Source organism: Heterocephalus glaber, unplaced genomic scaffold, assembly GCF_053883595.1.
Source record: "Heterocephalus glaber isolate CG9 unplaced genomic scaffold, H.glaber_assembly_v1.0 deba00001429, whole genome shotgun sequence".
Classification (NCBI taxonomy): domain Eukaryota; kingdom Metazoa; phylum Chordata; class Mammalia; order Rodentia; family Bathyergidae; genus Heterocephalus; species Heterocephalus glaber.
Genome location: NW_028258294.1, coordinates 16,978,405 through 16,996,002, shown reverse-complemented (window position 1 = coordinate 16,996,002; position 17,598 = coordinate 16,978,405). Strand labels below are relative to the sequence as shown.

Below are 17,598 nucleotides of genomic sequence, written 5' to 3'. Positions count from 1 at the left end.
GATAAATATATAGTTAAATGAATAAGTTAAGAGAATTACTTGACCAGATGCTTTATTAAGATGTCCAGCATCTCTCTGTTTTTCTCTGGCAATTTGTGCACCAATGCATGTACAGCCTCCACCCTGTAGTTCTGATCATCTGATTCTATTATGTAAAAAAAGTTGTAAATGCTCAAGTTTTAACTGTATTCAAATGAGTATGTAAGTATTAGTACATATAAACATCTTAGCCACTTCTATCTTTCATGCCTTACAAGCACTGCTTCATGTAACACAATTATCATAATCCCTAAGGCATAGAGAGCTTAAGTAACCTGTCCATACACATGAAGTTAGGAAGTAGAAAAGCCAAACACAGGCTGGGGATTTAGCTCAGTGGCACCACACTATGCATGCCTGGCAAGCACAAGGTCCTAAGTTCGAATCCTGATACCAAAATAAAAAAAAAAGAAAGAAAGAAAAGCCAAACATATTCAGTTCTATGGATTCTACACATGTGCTTTTTTTTTTTTTTTTTTTTTTTTCGGTACTGAGGATTGAACTCGGGTCCTTGCGGTTGCACAGCAGGCGGCGAAACCACTGAGCTAAATCCCTGGCCCCACATGTGCTTTTAAGCACTGAACTATATGCTTCCATACAACCATAACTCATTACCTGCTTGGATTTTGAAGCCAAGGATAGAATAGAACCAACAGAAACGTGAATTTTAGCAAATGGTGCAGGCTGTCCAATGAGTTGGGCACTGTATCAAATACAGTGATATTCACATTGTCATACAGAAACTTCCTTGAGATCCAACCCAGGCAGCCAGAGTAAGCCAGTATTCCTCTCCCTAATTTATAGGCTTTTCTAAGGTAAACATGGGCCCAGTAGATTGTAAATCCATAATGACAATGGTAAATCTGAAATGTGAGAAATCACCTAGGCAAATCCTGGCAGCCAAAAGCTAAGGTGCTGACATATATGCTAGAGAAACATCTAACACTGCAGAAGAAGAAATCTAACATTCTCTTATTGTGGGTGTCCACTTTGCCAAGCCCTTTCTCCAGAAACAACCCCAACTGAGAGATCTATACTATGAGGACACCATCTCTTCTGGGTCCAGCTGTTTAGACATACAGTGAGGAAAGATTTGGTTCAGGCTAAATAAAAAGTCGAAGAGTTAGAATGGAGCTCTCCGAAGAGCAGGAATGGAGACATCAAAACTCTGACCTATCTGCTCAGTAAGTGGAAAGGCAGATCATGTAAAAACAGGGTGGGGGTGACCAAATGTATCCCAAGAAACTTTGACTGGAAAAGGAGATGAGAATGAGAAAGAAATACAACAAAGAACAGAGATGAGAGATCCTCCAGAAAGTGTAAGAAGCATGTTGTGCATATCCTGGCTACAGGCTCATAGAGGATCTGGCCCCTTCTCTGCACAAGAATTCTGTGAGACACTTCTTGGTCTTGGAATAACTTGTCCTTTTTTACTGAGATGATTTCTCTTGCTAGATACCAAATAACCTAATTTTATTAAATAACTTAATTTAGGCTTTAACAAGACCATCCTTGACTCAGATAAAAGGTAAATTCTCATATATAAGAACATATTTTAAATATCATAGTCCTGAATAACATGATCACCATTTGTCACAGAAACAAATGGAGAAATAAACCTGTGCCAAAAGCTTGTAGCAAAATAACCAGTTAATTTTAGCTATTTAATTCAGGTGATTCAAATGCCACTTATATAACAAAATCTCAGTATGAAAAGTTCTGTATTAAGAGTGAGAAAATAAAATCAAACAAACCAAACTACTAGCAATGTAGCCCTGTTTGCCGTAAATTTACTAGTGCCCTTAAATGAGTTCCTTGTCTATTCTGGGTCCTAATTTCTTAGTCAATAATCCGAGGGGTTAGATTATGTATTTTCCCAGGTCCTGTTCACCTTACCATGATAGGTTTCTATGAAGAGAATATAGAAAGAAAAGCTTTTAGAGGCAGCTAACTAATATAGGTGTTTAACAGATCATGTGATTGGCCATGAACACTGAATTGAAAAGCAAGGTCACTCAACTTTATCAGATATGTTCATCAGCAGACATTTCCTGTGATATTACAATGTGTGGAAGTAAAACTAATGCAACTGATTTCTTTCTTGGACTGTGAAAATACTCTTAATTACAGTCACACCCCATACAACTTAACAATGAAACGCACCTCCTAATTGTTACATGTTGTAGAGATGTGCTCTGATGGCAGTCTGGCATTTGAGTCTCAATGCTTGAAAACTGCATATTACTAATTTCTCATGTTACATGTTTCTCATTGTATCCCCCTTGATTTTCAATTAAATCTATCTAATTATATAATACCAATGCAGTCATAGACCTACACATAAATATATGATTAGCACAAGTAAATAAAATATAAGGTAAAGGGATTGATGGAAGTATCTGGTCAAAAATATTTTACTCATCTTTCTAGCTTTAGGAACACAACATGTGAGCATGAGCAGCAGCATAACTATCTGTATGCATTCGTAACTGTTTGGTATTAATTGGTCAGGTAAAATGAAGTCAGAATTTCTCATACCTCTTTCTAATCACACAGGACTGCCATCCCAATAAGGTCATATTAAGTGACAAGATATTTAGCTCAATTTATAATTTGTATTGGCTTAAAAACCACAGTGTAAACTATTAAATAGCATATTATATATAAATGGCAATATATAAAAAAGAAACTATATTAAAACTTATATGCCTACATCTTATAGCATAAAACCATATCAAATACATGCATCAGGTGGAAGTGTACTTACTAACAGCAACAATAAAATCTTTGTGCAACTTGTAAGTCATCAGTGGTTCTGCAAGGCACCTACGATAGAGAAGTGAAGGGCATTTAGAATGGCAGTATTCTCCCCCCCACCTACACAAACTGTCACTGGTTCTTAAAGAACTTGGTGATTACTTTTTATCATTAAAAATTAAAAAATAAGTAAAATAATTGAATGATTATACAGTATAAGGCCCTGTAGAGGAGCTCCAGGTAATCCTAAAATGCAGACTTCTAAGATACAAATGCACTTTAGCACTTGTTGCCACGACTACATTAGGGAGTTTGAGACAACAACAAAACCAATGTCAGATAAAGGGACAATAGTTTCTTAAAAAAAAAAAAACCAACAAAACTTACTTCAATTTATTTTCAAAGATATGCAATAACCTAACATACAAATTTAATATGAAACAAAAAATACTAATTCTTACTCATAAAAAGTTGCAGTCTTTTATGTTATTATTGCAAGAGCAAGTTCCAGAATGCTCAATGTAAAACTTAGCACCTTGTGCACTGTCACCTTACGTGAAGGCCGGGAGTTAAGGAGTTTGTGTATGGGCTCTATGTAATCAAATAGTTAGTGCCCACAGAGGGCAAGTAAGAGATCACATCCAGATACCAGGAGTTAAACCCGCCTCACCTGAGGTAGTTTTTCAGCCCACTTGTTATCGTCTTATTGTCCCACAGTTCAATATCAATGTCAATATCAGGAGGGGATTTGGCGGCTGGAAAGAATAAAAGCAAGATGTACAAACTACAATTCAAAATATTCCCTGTGCCATTATGAAAATGGATACCAACATAAGTAGGTCAAAGAGAGACGCATTCATTTTTTCAGATGCCAGTAAAGTTAACTTTTGGACTGTTTTTCGGATGAGCTGATAAGAAGGTCATTTTAACAGTGAACTTCAAAGATATCTGATGGAATAATAGTCTCCCAAATCAACTTACCACTATTTATTAACATGATAGAGATTAACATGTACCTGGCATGCTTTTAAGGCTTTTGCATAGATTAACAGATGTTATTATTACCTCTCTACAGAAAGGTTGAGCAAATTACTAAAGGTCATAAAACTTTTAAGTAGACAAACTGGGATTCCAAGCTAGGCCGTCTCTAACATTCATGTATCTTATTCTATCTTAAGCTAACTGAAGGACATTTGAGGAAAAAACTCCAAAATTATAAAAATTGTTTATCTAGTACAGTTGAACATTCATAATTGAATAGAGGATGAGTGTGTGGTTCTGTGGTAGAGCTCATGCTTGGCATGTGCAAGGACCAGGGTTCAATCCCAGCAGTAACCCCTTACCATACCATCTAAAAACCTGAATGCAAACATTATTGTTAAACATTATTTGAAAATACTCAAAGACAAGCAATTATTTATATTTCAAATAAATCTACAGTTTGGATTACCAATAACAATATAAAAATTAAATTATTTCATGTAAAACTTACAAAATGTGGTGGTCATGAGTTTCTGAACCTTGGAGTTCACTCCCCCTATTCGGTAGAGCCCTAAAATGGTGATACCTAATGGGAAAGAAAAAAATCACAGGAAAATGGCTTGAGACACAGCTTTCCAAGTATTGAATGTTAAAAACTCAGACATATGCGTATGCGGAATTTGAGAGCTACTTATCCAATTTTACAGTCTAACCTTAGCAAACCTGTCCTGGAAAATACCTATCAGACACATTTCTCAGAGCAGACACTGAATAGTCATTTGAAAGTCTTTGAAGATCTTCAAAGTAGCAAAATATACCTGCCCTATCCACCATTTTTGAATATAAAAAAGCATCAATAGCAGAAAGAGATTTTCAGTGGTCTTCATTTGCTTCCGAGCCACTGAGTCCTGCATGTTGAACAGTCCTATGGCATTTATATTTTCATTTTGAATGCAAGGAAATAGATTCAGAGAATTCAAGGAACCTACTTAACCCCTCAAAACTTCTAAATGGCAACACCAGAATTTGAGTATGTTCACAGAACTCCAAAGCCCAATATGAATTTTGTTTTAGATAGGTTTTAGTAGAAGTGAATGTGTCTAACATCTCACTGGGGTGAGCTTCCAGAGAGGTCATTATTAGAGCAAAAAATAAGCAGTGACTGAAATCACTAAGCGAGAGAAAATAGGGCAGGAAGGTGGCTGAAGATAAGCTCCTTAAGTCTCATCTTCAATGCTTGACAAATTAGAGAAAAACTGATGAAAAAGATAGTATAATTTTTAGTAAACTGAAGTTAAAACATAGCTATTGGTATATTTATATAATTTATACATTTATATCATTCTTAAAATTAATCTCATGTCAATGACAAAAAATACATTTTCTTTTTTTTTAAAATCATTTTTTTTTTTGACACAGGGTCTCATTATGTTGTTCAGGCTGGGCTTGAACTCACTATGTAGCCCAGGCTGGCCCTGAACTCATGGTGATCCTCCTGCATCAGCCTCCCGAGTGCTGGGATTACAGGCGTGTGCCACCACACACAGCTGCATCTTCATTTTCTACTTTGAGAGGTTTCCATGTAAGAATGGGACACACCACAGGAACAGTGGACCTGTTAGGCAACACTCACCTCTTGTTTCCACAGCTTGAATACATTTTCTCACAAAGTTGAATCCTGCTTCATTTAAGTACACTGAAAATAAAAGAAAGTCAAATTAAGTGTTGATGTGAAACATAAATTTCCCCTTCAGTTGGTTCCGTTCACTGTGCCTTTACCACGTAACAGCACAGTGCTTATTACTGAATTTATCAAATACTTTGCCTAGAATCTGACTTTTTAATTGTGGGGTAAAATTAGAAGAGGAGGTTCATACTCCTATTATTATACCTATTAACAAAGGTGTAACAACACAATTATTACGCTTATTATCAAACAGATTCTTCAAATAAAGTATGTTCTTTTGATCCTATCTATTTCCCTAAAACTAGCATTACCCTTTACTGAGTATTTTTGAAGGTGACTAAAGTCAATGCTAGAAAAATAAATATGTTGTATGGAAAGTTGTATTAAAACTTTCAACTTAGGGCCGGGGATTTGGCTCAGTGATTTTGCCACCTGCTGCACAAGCACAAGGACCCAAGTTCGATCCCCAGTACAAAAAAAAAAACAACAAAAAAGCTTTCAACTTATTCTTTCCTATGGGATTCTAAAAACAACATTGTAAGGGTCTTTAGTTGCTAAAAGTCCACTTTTCTCTGTTCTAAACTCTAGAGTTAGACTTTAATCCAGGTCTCCTGTTCTAAGCCCAATGCTCTTTGTATGACATTCTGTTTCACATTCAGAGGAACCTAAAACACGCTTATTCAGTGTACTAAGAACCCCCCCAAAATTCTACATTATAAAATAGCAAATTATTTTCAGTTTTTTCTGTTTCTTTAAATCCATTTTCACTTTTTAAGGTTGTAGGGCCAGAACCAAATTAGATTACTTATACAGAGAAAAAGCATTTAAGAATACAAAGTGACACCTAGAGGAAAAACTTGAACTATACAGAAAATTGTACTATACAGAAAATTTGTACTATATAGCAAATTTTCATCACATGTTGTGGTGACATTGTTAATATTCTTAAATAACAATAAATGAAGATAATTCAAATTTACAAAAATTTAAAACTGGCTTCCCCTGAAAAATTGTGAATTAGGCTCACTCATGCAGCTCAATACAGATCCACAGAGAAAAAGTACACACCAAAACACAATAAAAATGAAGGAAAAGTACTAGCAACAGACTAAAAACTTTGAAGCAATCTTAGACATAGGACACCAATAAAGGTGAACTAATTAACAAAAAAGAAGAGTTAGTAACACAGAAGGATATTTGTTATGTGTTGTTAGGTAAAATAAGTAATCAACAAGACCATAAGGTCTATATTCTTAAAATGTAGAAATTTGAGGGTATGACTATTTCACTCATTCTAGGAAAACATCCATAAAGATAAATGCAAACTGTTGATAAGATGAAGGCTGAAGGTAGAAGCTATCATTTTTATTCACTTGACTCTGGAATCATTAGATATTTTAAAATATATATTACATACTTTAAATGTAACATTAGTACTCTAGACATAAAAATGTCCAAATTAAAATATGTATGGCTATCAATATGAGGTAGCTGATGTATTTCTTAGCCTCCAGTGTCCTACATCAAGAGAACAGAGCTCAGTAGAGTGTGTTCACTCCAAGTGAACACAATGCACATGAGGAAATAAATAGAGAAGGTGCTGTGCTGGCATGTGCTTAGGATCTGCATGGGAATGGAACTCCTTTGACACCAAGAAGGGATAGCTCATTTCCAATAATTCAAAATATCAAGCATAATACACATTCAGATATTTAGAAATATCTATTAAATACAGGAAACAGGTATGATGGAAAGGCAAAAAATCATTAATTTTTTTGTTTTTACCAATGAAAAAAAATTGAGACAGGAAGTGCAACCCTAGATAAAAACACTAGCATTTTTATATCAATTAGCACTGCAAGTTCCTGCCATTTGAAATGTTTGGTACTGAAGGTCATAATGTTCAGCTTTCAATAAAAAAAGATTAAGAGGAAGAGAAGACCATTTAAAAAAATTTTAATGAAAGTAGACTTTGGGAAAATGAAGATACTATGATACACAAAAATGGAATTTTTTCAATATTCATTTTTAGAAAAATAGGCAATAACCAGACTATATCTCAAGGGTATACTGAGATATTGGCAGCAATACCCCAGTTTATGCTAATAAATCGATAGCACAGGCTCATTCCGCGGAATAAAACCTTACAGGATGTCAGTCTGGCTGCAGGGTCATTATAAGGGTGCTGTCGTCCTGATGGATTCCATGGATACTGCTGACAGCTCTCTTCACAGGAGCAAATGTAATGTTATCAATCAATTCAGAGATGTGGGAAATACGTGTTAGCAAAAATATCCATGTTTTTTGTTGCCTTCAACCATCCTTTGCTTTGTGAGAAAGACCACGGCTGTGTGGTTCAGAGAGAGGTCCACCTTTGTCTAGAGCCAGGCAAACCTGGAGTTAGGTCCTAGCTCCAATAAGATTGCTGGATGAAGGACAGTGTGCCTGTTCACTTTTTAGGAAATGAGAGAACTGGCAGGAACATATGTTAAAGAGTCAGAGTAAGGTGGAAATAAAATCGTACGAAGCACCAATGTGTGCCTAACTACTGGAAAAAAAAAAGAAAAATGGTAAGTTGTCTTCGTCCTCTGCTCCTGTCTGTACCTCATGGCTACAGAAAAGAAAACAGAAAAAATGATAAATGAAACCGGCCATCAGTTCTAATCAGATGAGAGAGACAATAGTCACTCTCCCAGTCAAAAGCTGTATTTTGAGCATAATTTTAATCTGTGTGCCTCACTGCTACAAAATAAGGGTAATAGTAGTTTCTTCCTTATAGGGCTATTTGAAGATGAAATAACATTTGCAAGACTCCAAGAATGGTACTTCACACACAGTAAGGGCTATAGTGTTGACTATCAGCAATTACCACCATGGTTAATAACTAAGGTGAACATAAACATCTGCATAATGAACATTTCATGTCAAAGGATTCTTTTTCCTTTGGGTGTGGCTGAAATAATGAGATCTCAAGGGATAGTAAATAAACATGAGCACTATTTTTCAAAGAAAGATATTACGTTCTTTTTTTTAAAATTTGAGGACATAGCACAATGATTTGTTTCTTTCATCAGACATAGATAAAACATTTAATGGGGAGGCCTTGTACACCAAGCTGGCCACTGAAAAGGTAAGCTGTATATTAAGAAATGTTCTTATGTGTTCATTACATGTCCATAAAACACAATGCACAAACACATCCTCTCACTAGAACCAGACAGACTGTAGCAGGCTAGCAGTACTGTTCTCCCATATTTGTTGCCTATTTCTGCAAGAAAATTATTCTTCTCAGCATCTGTGAAGATAGGGTCAGTTACGTGGTATGTATTATGCAATGAAATAAGAAGGGAAGTGACATATGTTACTATCCAGGGGAAATGAGAGCCAGTACTAAGTAGCTTTTATTTGCTTTTTTCTCTGGTACAAGATAAGCAAAGATAAAGAGGAAGTTTCTCTACCAACTTGAGTTTCAGCATGAAAAGTATAAGAGAGTCACTGTGGACCTACAGACATGTATTATGAACAAGAAATGAACCTCTACTGTGCCAAGCCACTGAGAGCTTAGGCCTCATCTGGCCAGTTCTAATTTAATTATGCATAACTTAAACAGTTTGCTGTGGCAATGAGGATTCATGAAAATAAAGCCAATCCTACACACTGAGTTCTTCCTTTCCTTCTTAAACTGGAAAATATCCTTTTAACTACTTTCTTGTTGATTCACATAACAAAGGCAGCACAGAGTTACAGGGGGAGCACCCAATCATAGTTGCTTTGAAAAGTGCATGTCAACAGGACCTCCACTTGAGCACCCAGCATTTTCTGCTGAGGTCTAAGAAGAAGACAAAGTGGCTCAGTTTGTCTCCCAATGATTTGATATAAGATATAGCCACAGGAATGTTATTTCTTAGGGCAAACACATTTTGCAATGGAAAACTAGCAATTTTCAAAAGCCATGAAGGGGTTGCTACACTTATTATATCAGTCTAATGAAGATTCAACTAAAATAGGTTTACTGTAGCCTAAAAGAAAGAAATTGGTCACTCCTTATGTTCAGATGAGATGTCAGTAGAAAAGGTTATTACTACATCAAACTGTACCATTAAAAATGTGACATTTTATAATAATTCTCCTTCAGTGGAAGACAAACTGCTCCTGTTACGGCAGTGGAGAGAAGGGGAGGTATGTATGGGTACAAAGCAGAAATACTGATTGCTGAGTCAGGGTTCAATACCTTGTGGAGAACAGTCAATGAAAAAATGCTTACAGATTGATAGTTTGCTAGCTATTGGTCTGTACCAAGCTTGCTCAGATACATTCTCTGATGGCTACTACAAGGGTTAGGTTCTCCCAGCTAACAACTTTTATGAATACCTCCCTAGGTCTAGTGTGTCTCTCAGTTCTGTATTTCCCTGTTTGAGAGAAGGATACCCAGAATCCAAAAATTACCAAATTCCCAAGAACAAACATTCTATAATATTAGTGGGTTTTGGCTTTCATGGGTAGAAGCAGAAGACAGACTAACTTAATGAATTCAATTTATTCATTCAAAAGTTAAATTTAAACATTTACCCCCTACTCTGGAAACTGTTCAAGGCTAAAGCTTTTATTAAAACCCAAATAAAGTTTAAGGCAGTTTAGCAGCACAAAAGCTATTAATTTCAAGAGAATTCAAGCAGCCAAGAGGACAATAAAAGGAGCTAGCAAAGCAAAAGACCTTGTATCTTCATCAATTTCCTGCTAATGCAAAACTTAGCATGCCCTCACAGACGTAATATATGTGGCCTTACAGTACATTCTCAGGGTTAACAACACAAAGCAACACTTGTCTTTAATTTAAATTTCACTTTATAATCTGCCATTTCAAATCTAATATCATATTATACATGGTTTGAAAGAAACAGAAAAAAAGAAATGAATAATTTATTAGTGTTCATGATACTCATTGGTCCTTTTCTTCCTAAAGGATGAATAGTTAACACTCCACAGTGTTGGCCTAAATTGTCCTTTCATCCTGCTCTGCACATAAAAAGTGCTTGAGCTATGTCCCTCCTTGATGACAACAAAACTGTATTTGATCAAAGGTCTGGGGTAGAATGAGGTAAAGGGTGGTGTTACAGAGGATGTCTGAGAGCTCCCAGAATGAAACTATCTAAACAGCAGTATGAAGCTCAAGAAGAGGCATGACAAATGGCAACTGCCTGCCTAGAACAAGAAAAATAAGCTTAATTTTTCTGTTTACATTGGGAAGAATATATCTGCTAGTCACTTACAGGAAAGGTCACTGAAACAGTGGCCAAAATTGAAAATTGATTGGAAACTTTATAGTTATTTTCTCCAATCCCTTTGATTTTGTATGAGGTCCTTTAGGTCATTTTGTCTTTACCTGATGAAATAGTGGCTTTTATGAGTAAAAATGTCATTGAAAAAGACTTCTTTTATTCATAAAGCCTGGAATAAAGTGGATGCACAATGGAATACTGTTGACTTAATTGCATACAAGAATAAGATCTAAATATCTTTTCTTTCACAATTTTCACTTTGTCCAAATCCAAGGTGAAGGACTAGTTCAAACACCATCACACACAAGTTGTATTTGAGTGGACAAGACCCAAGGCATCAACAGAGAATGCCAAAGAAAGAAAATCTAGAAGAAATATTAATTGCATTCACTCTTGTGAAAGTTCAGTCCCAAAATGGAGATCTTGGGACAGGAAATGTATGTCAAAAAAGATAGTAATTTGTGTCCCTTGATAAATGAATTCAAATAGTAGAATTATGGAGAACTATTAATAAGCTACTTTTAAATAAAATATTAGCAATGGGACAGCTTGAGGACCAGTTTAGTTCTAGTCTTAATCAGATAGCATCTGTTTAATACTGAAGATAGATATTACTAACCTCAAAATGAATTAATGACCCCAAAGCTTACAATTTCAGGGAAAGGACATTATGCCATATCTTATAACCCAAAGGTATTTTGGGATTCAATACTCTGTAACTGATCAATACTTTAGATTTTTTTTTACTTGACACTTTATCATAAAGAAGACGCAAGCTTTCTTTTTTATTGAATTATTCAAATTACATTCACAAGATTTGTATACTGAAAAATGGTAAATTCAGAGTAATCGCAAAGTAAGGGTTTTTTTTAATGTGAGGTTTGTAAAGAGACACATTACTGTACAGTTATAGCATAGTTTTAGTTTTCATTTCATGCCACATGCTCTCTGTATACTCATGGCATGGCACTAATGTAGATAGTTCTAGGATTTCTTAGTGAAAAGCACAGGCATTAAGACTACTTCTAGTGGCTGTCATTTGAAACAAGTTTTAACCTGAGCTTTATATTTTAGTGTCTTAAATTTTATTATCCTTAGCAGTTCAAAAACACACGCACATATGAAAAATTGAGTTTTGAAAAGATAAGAATATTTAATATGAACAGAATCCATTTGAATTACAGAGGCTATAAACAAGCACTCTCAAGCTGGCATATGAATTGAGACAAGTATTTCCTTCAAATATCAATTATGAGAGAAATTACATACTGAAATTGACATAATGACACTTTCGGGGGAGCCAAGGGCCAAATAAAAAGAGACATGAGATCTTAAAAACAAGATGATGCATAGAAACATGATAGCAGGGTTGTAAAAAGAGAGAAATTTCTCTAAATCTAAATGTAAAGAACTCAAATGACTTTTAAGAAGTCAAAGAGACATGCCAAATCAGCCTGCTGCAGACAGGCAGGTCAGCCCATGCCCTACCAAGGTCCCCAGTCACGCGGAAGACACTGAATCACCCCACTGCAGACAGGCAGCCACCTGGTTCCACACTACAGACGCAGAGGACACCAGACCACCAGACCAAGGCACTGAGTCCTGCTGTTCCCAGCCCAGAGGTAGGGGCTTCTGAGCCATCGTCCCACTGCTCCTGGTCCAGAGGAAGGGGCTTCCCAGTCACCATCCCACCTGCTGCTCTCAGCCCAGAGGAAAGGACATTTGGGCCACCTTCTGTCCCGCTGCTCCAGGCCCAGAGGAAGGGGCTTCCAGGCCAACATCCCTCCAGCTGCTCCCAGCACCCAGGAAAGGGCTTTTGGGTCACCATCCCTACCACTGCCCCCAGCCCCTGTCCCACCTCACCCAGCTCAGAGCAGGTAATCCGCATGGGCTCTAACAGCCCCCTCCCCACCCCAGTCAAAATGAGAAGACACATAAATAAGTCTCAAAACCACACTTCCAGATCACCTACAGCAACCCCAAAGGGAAAAGAGATGGAACACTCTGATACTCAACCACCTGGACCCACTGAACTGGCAACAAAAGGGGACCTGGAAAAAGTGAAATCAGAAATAATTTCTAAGATAACAGGAGAAATTGTGCCCCTAGTGCAAAACATGATTAATAAATCTAGAGAGGAGCTGAGGAACATGATGGAATCTCAACATAAGAAACAAATGGAATCCATAAAACAGATGCAAATAGATTTCCAGGAGATTAAAAACTCCATGGAAAGTCTACACAGCAGAATGAGCCAATGTGAGGACAGAATTTCAGATATAAAAGATAAGATTGCAATTAGTGACCAGGAAAAGAAAAATTGCTTCAAAATTATAAGGGAACATGAGAAATCAATCCAGCAGCTGCTAGATGATGCAAAGAAGAATAACATAAGACTGATTGGGCTCAATGAAGAAATAGTAGAGAGGGAAGATGACATAAAAAAATCTCTTCACAGAAATAATGGCAGAAAACTTCCCAAGCAGGGCAAAAGAGCTTGACATACAGATAAGTGAGGCATATAGGACTCCAAATACCCTTGATCAAAAAAAATCTACACATAGGCATATAATTGTTAACATTCCAGAAACACAACAGAAGAACAAAGTTCTCCAAGCAGTCAGAGAAAAGAAACAAATCACATACAAAGGAAAGCCCATCAGAATCACAGCAGACTTCTCAGCACAAATCATCAAGGCAAGAAGAGCTTGGAGTGACATATTCCAAGCCCTAAAAGAAAACAGCCTCCAACCCAGATTGATGTACCCTGCAAAGCTATCTTTCAAAATGGATGGAGAAATAAGATACTTTCATGACAAAGAGCACCTTAGGAACTTCGTGAATACCAAACCAGCACTCCAAAGAATTTTACACAATAGCCTAGGAACAGACACTGAGGATCACAACCCCAAGAAGCAAAGTAGAATGAACCCATCTGGCATGACAAGAAATTAAATGGAAAGGGGGAGAACCCAACATAAAGAAAAAGTCATGGCAATGACAAGTCAATACGTTTCAGTTATAACCATCAACGTTAATGGTCTCAATTCACCAATCAAAAGAAATAGATTGGCAGAATGGGTCAAGAAGCAAAATCCAACAATATGCTGCATACAAGAAACACACTTAATTCAAAAGGAAACTTATAGACTGAATGTTAAAGGGTGGGAAACAATACTCCATGCAACAGGAACCCAAAAAACAGCAGGAGTAGCTATCCTCTTGGCAGATCAAGTAGATTTCAAACCAACATTGATTAAGAGAGATAAAGAAGGACACTACATCCTTGTAAAGGGAAGAATCCAAGAGGAAGAGATGACAATCATAAATATCTATGCACCAAACACTAGTGCACCCAACTATATAAAACAAATACTAATGGACATGAAAAGTCATATATGCACTAATACAATTGTAGTGGGGGCACTCAATACCCCACTGTCACAAATAGATAAATCAACTAGACTAAAAATAAGTAATGAAATACTAGAACTCAATTGAACTCTTGAACAAATGAACTTAACAGATGTTTACAGAGTCGCCCACCCCATAAAATCAGAATACACATTCTTCTCAGCTGCACATGGGTCATTCTCCAAAATAGACCACATAATCACACATAGAACATGTTTAAGTAAGTGCAAAGGAATTGAAGTTATCCTCTGTATATTATCAGACCATAGTGAGATGAAATTGGAGATCCATAGCAAAAGAAGCTCAAAAAATTTCATAAACACGTGGAAATTGAACAACATACTTCTGAATAACCAATGGGTCACAGAGGAAATTAAAGAAGAAATCAGACATTTCCTTCAATTAAATGACAATGACAATACAACATATCGGAATCTATGGGACACAATGAAAGCAGTCTTATGAGGGAAATTCATAGCAGTGAATATGCATATTAGGAAAACAGAATGAGCCCAATTAAACAACCTGATGCTGAACCTCAAGCTTCTAGAAAAAGAAGAGCAGGACAACCCCAAAACTCACACAAGGGAGGAAATTATAAAGATCAGAGGAGAAATCAATGCAATGGAGACTAAGAGAATGATACAAAAAAATCAATGAAGCCGAGAGTTGGTTCTTTGAAAGAATCAATAAAATTGACAAACCTTTAGCCAACCTTGTCAGAAAAAGGAAAGAAATGGCCCAAATCCATGCAATTAGGCATGAAAAGGGTGAAATGACAACAGACCCAGCAGAAATCCAGAGGATCATCAATACCTACTTCCAGAACCTATATGCCAATAAGATGGACAACACAGAAGAAATGGACAGATTCCTAGATACATATGAATTACCAAAGTTGAACGAAGAAGACCTAAAAATTCTGAACAACCCAATATCAACTAATGAAATTGAAAACGTAATTAAAAACTTATCAACTAAGAAAAGCCCGGGCCGAGATGGCTTCACTGCTGAATTCTACAAGACATTTAGAGAGGAACTGCTGCCTCTACTGTTTAAACTCTTCAATGAAATTGAAAGGGAAGCAATATTCCCAAATTCATTCCTGGAAGCAAGCATCACCTTGATCCCCAAAGCAGAGAAAGACCCAACTGAAAAAGACAACTATAGGACAATCTCACTAATGAACATAGATGCAAAAATCCTTAATAAGATAATGGCAAACAGAATGCAGAAGATCATCAAGAAGATCATACACCCTGATCAAGTGGGATTCATCCCAGGGATGCAGGGATGGTTCAATATACGCAAATCAATCAATGTAATACACTATATCAATAGAGCCAAGGACAAAAACCATATGATTATCTCCATAGACCCAGAAAAAGCATTTGACAAAATCCAACATGCATTTATGATAAAAACCCTACAAAGAATTGGAATAGATGGTCTCTACCTCAATCTGATAAAAGCCATCTATGAAAAACCAACAGCCAATATCATACTAAATGGTCAAAAACTGAAATCCTTCACACTAAAATCAGGAACAAGACAAGGATGTCCACTATCACCACTCTTGTTCAATATAGTTCTGGAAACATTAGCCACGGCAATTAGACAAGAGAAAGAAATAAAAGGAATAAAGATAGGAAATGAAGAAGTCAAACTGTCATTATTTGAAGATGACATGATTCTCTATATAGAAGACCCCAAGAACTCCACCAAAAGTCTTCTAGACTTAATAACCAAATTGAGTCAAGTAGCTGGTTACAAGGTCAACACACAAAAATCAATAGCTTTCCTCTACACAAATGACAGACTCACTGAGAGAGAAATAGTGCAAATAATTCCTTTCACAATAGCATCCAAAACACTGAAATACCTAGGAATCATCCTAACAAAAGAAATCAAAGACCTCTTCTCTGAAAACTATGGCATTATGAAAAGAGAGATTGAAGATGATATCAGAAAATGGACAGACATCCCCTGCTCCTGGGTAGGAAGGATTAATATAGTGAAAATGGCCATACTTCCAAAACTGCTATATAGATTTAATGCAATTCCAATTGAGATCCCAGCAGCATACTTCTTAGACCTCGAGAAAACAATCCAAAAATTCATTTGGAACAAGAAGAGACCCAGAATAACAAAAGCAATTCTAGGTAACAGAGACATGGCAGGGGGCATCACAATCCCCAATCTGCAACTCCACTACAAAGCTACTGAGATAAAAACAGCATGGTACTGGCAAAGAAACAGACTTGAGGACTAGTGGAACAGACTAGAAGATGCAGAAACAATGCCAGACACACTCAGCCATCTCATCTTCGACAAAGGAGCCAAACACCCTCACTGGAGGAAAGATAGCCTCTTTAATAAATGGTGCTGGAAAAATTGGGCTTCAACTTGCCAAAGATTAAAACTAGACCTGTATCTCTCACCATGCACTAAACTAAAATCAAAATGGATTAAAGATCTAAATATTAAAATAGAAACTCTGAACCAGTTGGAACAGAGGTTAGGTAGAACCCTTGAAGACATCGGTGTAGGAAAAGATTTTATGAACGAAACCTCAGTTGCCTGTGAACTAGCACAAACAATCAACAAATGGGATCTCTTCTTATTAAAAGGCTTCTGCCCAGCAAGATAAACCACCAGTAGTGTGAAGAGACAACCCACAATGTGGGAAAAAATCTTCTCCTGCTCTTCCTCAGACAAAGGTCTACTACCTCGAATCTATAAAGAACTTAAAAATTTAAAGACCCAATCCAAAAATGGGCATCTGAAATGAACAGACATTTCTCACACAAAGAAGTAGAAATAGCAAATAAATACATGAAAAAATGTTCAACATCACTGGTCATTCAAGAGATGCAAATGAAAACAACGCTGAGATTCCACTTCACTCCAGAAAGAATGGCTGCTATCATGAAATCAACCAATAACAAATGCTGGCAGGGCTGTAAGAAAAGAGGAACCCTGCTCCACTGCTGATGGGAGTGTAGACTGGTGCAAGCACTGTGGAAATCAGTATGGAGATACCTCAAAGAACTAGGACTGGAAGTCCCATTTGACCCCGCTATTCCACTGCTGGGGATCTTCCTCAAAGAATTAAAAGAATCCTACCACAGTGATATATGTCCGCCCATGTTCATAGCAGCGCAGTTTGTAATAGCTAAAACTTGGAAACAGCCCAAATGCCCATCAACTGGAGACTGGATAAAGAAAATGTGTTTTTTTTATAAAATGGAGTACTACTCAGACATAAAAAATGAGAAATTAGAGACATTTATAGCTAAGTGGATGCACATTGAGGTGATACTCTTAAGTGAAATAAATAGGACACACATGTATAAATACCGAATAGTTTCTCTGGTGTGAGAAACTGAAAGTGTAAATAAGGACTAAAATATATAATAGGTAATGTGAAATAGGAAGAAA

General features: G+C 36.6%; 1 protein-coding gene across 2 annotated transcripts in view; it reads right to left on the bottom strand.

Moving 5' to 3' along the window:
- Arhgap42 (Rho GTPase activating protein 42) overlaps positions 1 to 17,598 on the bottom strand; it is a 282,439-nt gene that overhangs the window by 20,411 nt on the left and 244,430 nt on the right. For both annotated transcript variants that reach the window (XM_004870807.3, XM_087212316.1), the window contains 5 exons: positions 5,411 to 5,473; positions 4,289 to 4,363; positions 3,467 to 3,551; positions 2,807 to 2,865; positions 40 to 145 (listed from right to left, as the gene is read on the bottom strand). In XM_004870807.3, the coding sequence (XP_004870864.1) occupies positions 40 to 145; positions 2,807 to 2,865; positions 3,467 to 3,551; positions 4,289 to 4,363; positions 5,411 to 5,473 (388 nt within the window). The remainder of the gene's footprint in view (positions 1 to 39; positions 146 to 2,806; positions 2,866 to 3,466; positions 3,552 to 4,288; positions 4,364 to 5,410; positions 5,474 to 17,598) is intronic.